General features: G+C 35.3%; 1 protein-coding gene across 1 annotated transcript; it reads left to right on the forward strand.

Annotated features, from left to right (window-relative positions):
• Positions 1-1,012: 1,012 nt before the first annotated feature.
• Positions 1,013-2,026, forward strand: LOC149531357 (putative F-box protein At2g36090). The gene has a single exon (XM_089808330.1). The coding sequence runs from the start codon at positions 1,013-1,015 to the stop codon at positions 2,024-2,026; it is 1,014 nt and encodes a 337-aa protein (XP_089664456.1).
• The last annotated feature ends 544 nt before the right edge of the window (positions 2,027-2,570 follow it).

Consider the following 2,570-nt stretch of genomic DNA (forward strand, 5'->3'; position numbering starts at 1 on the left):
GGAGTGTAGGTGTGGATTGGTTTCCAAGCACCCTATGACATGTAATTCTCGTCCTACTAAGGGTTGATGATATAAGAGAAGTAAGGATTTGAGGGTTAATTATGTTAACTATCAAATATATTATTAATCATGAAATATTTCTTAATCTAATCAAATTTAAATTCATATTAGTGTATGTTAATCATTAAGAATTAACAACCTCCTAATAGAGAACATTCAAAACTAAGTAAATTGTCATTTCCAATCCCAATCAAAATTGTAATTAGAAATTAAATCAAGTAAATTCCTAAAAGAAAATATTATAAGACAACAGGATTTTAATCATTTGTTAACTTATCTCAATTTCAATATTAATCCGTAAAATAGTGTTTGTAAAATTTGAAAGCAATATGACTGGCAGAAATTTGATTTAATATAGTGAAATCCAATTTACTTTATATTCAATGGATTTGATTTAGCAAAATTGAATTTGATTTTTTATACTTAATTAATAATTCCAACAAAATAGTACAATTTGAATGGTGCATATACGTTGCCCTACCTATAAAAGACTTCGAATTTAACACGTTTCCCCTTGCATCCCAGATAAAAGACAAGCGAACGTTAAACCAATGCCCTGTTTTTCCAAACCATCTCATCAATGATGTCATCTCTGAAATGAATTCACTGCATCTGGTCAAGGAAAAAAACGGAACAATCAGCACAGAAATAAATGGATATGGGTGAGAGCACGTAGTGCCTATGCAGCCACCAAAATTGAAAACCATACCAAGGATATTTTTTATTTTTATTTTTTCAAAACTGCCCCGTATTTCCAAATTTTCCCTTTTTCATTTCAAATTTCTTTAGATTAACTTAAATACTTAATTATGTAAACTATACTTTTGGGTCAACAGTCTTCAATTTTCTCTGTGAAAAAAAGTATATAGAGAGAGAGAGACCCAAATCTCTTGACAAAGATCTCAGAAACAAATAAAAAATTAAAGAACCGGAGGCACTATTTCATTAAATCATGTCTCTGGACGGCGATGTTCTCATAGAAATCTTAGGTTGTGTGGATGGCAAAACCCTTGCAAAAGCGGCCTGTGTTTCTCCACGCTTTTCCTCCATTGCAACTCGGGAGAGTTTGTGGGAAGAGGCGTGTTCGACTCGCTGGCCTTCCACACAAAATCCACAGCTTAAACATCTCATCTCTTCTTCACCCGGTGGCTTCAGGAAATTCTATGCAAGCTGTTTCTCTGTTATTAAAGATCCTGATGAGGCCATTCAAAATGATTCCACATTCTATGACCATGTTGATTCAGCTTCTTCAGATCTCATGTGGGTTGTGGATGTGCAATATGAGAACAAGCCAATCTTTTCCAAGATCGTGTGGGGGGTTCCATGTGCAGGCGACTGTCCAGATTGGTATCTTCAATCTCCTTTCCTGATTGACATCATTAATCTTCATACTCATCAAGGCGGTTTGCCTGCAATTATGTCTGTTGATGAGGTGGGGACTAGAGAGGGCAAAATATGGAGGCAATTGATGGAAAATATGAAGTTGAGTTGGATTGTAATAAACAAGAGAACAGGGGATGCTGTAAATCTTTCAAGTTGGAGACCCTTGGCTGAGCAGAGAAACGTGAAATATCATGTGCAATTTGGCAGCTTATTGCCCGCCGTAGATATATTGCCTTGCAAGGTTGTAAAATGTATACTTGAAATGAAATACAGAGTTTTAGCTGCCGGTGGTGAAAGCAGTTTGAAGATGACTGAGCTTAGCATCCGTTTGGAAGACATGAGCGGAGACGATGTTAATGGAAGCCAAGGTTTGAGAATCTTGGAGAGATCTCTGCGTTACAAGAGATTTAATGGCCGCAATAACGTTTTGGAATTGCAGGGGAAATACTTGGCAACAAAGGAATATAGAATTACCCCAACAGAAGAGCATCGAAGGAGTGTTTGGATTGTAAGCGCTATCATTGCATGTGTTTCATTTCATCATCTGATGTTCCTTCTTGGCATTGTGGTACTCAAGGATTAAAAGGACTCGTGTTGTGTTTACCAGCAAATGTTGATGAATGAGTAGGATTTGTCTGTCTTCATAGGATTCCATCGTTTCATGAAAGCTTTTTTAAAGGGCTGAAATAAAATTTAGTGTATGGGAATGTAAGGTTGAAAAAAATGTTGTCCACAAATGTCACAGATTATATATCCTCCCATTGAATAATTTGAAGATATTGTTGTTCTAATGTCGTGTCGATACAGTTCTTATTTTCAAGAGGCAAAAAAATCGTTGTTGATGATCAAGGAACCCTAGCAGAACTCCCTCATTATTTAAGGGCTTCAATTTTAACACGTCGGTGGAGATTATTTTCTGGTTAGAAAAAAATAATAAGAAATAAGAAATAACATGTGCACCACTAATTTGTGGATATTTCATATTTTAATAGCAAATATTTTACTAGCTTTTATTTCCTTACACCTCTTTGACTCACATAAATATGCGATGATGATGAAAATTATGGGATTATGAAAATAGGCACGTGAAGAAGGATATCTCTCGGCTTATATATATATATATATAT

Source organism: Cupressus sempervirens, chromosome 11 (assembly GCF_028749045.1).
Source record: "Cupressus sempervirens isolate cs-2001-9-10 chromosome 11, ASM2874904v1, whole genome shotgun sequence".
Classification (NCBI taxonomy): domain Eukaryota; kingdom Viridiplantae; phylum Streptophyta; class Pinopsida; order Cupressales; family Cupressaceae; genus Cupressus; species Cupressus sempervirens.

Bases quoted from the DNA above. Each gene is read 5' to 3' on its own strand.
- LOC149531357 (XM_089808330.1), top strand. From the start codon at position 1,013: ATGTCTCTGGACGGCGATGTTCTCATAGAAATCTTAGGTTGTGTGGAT.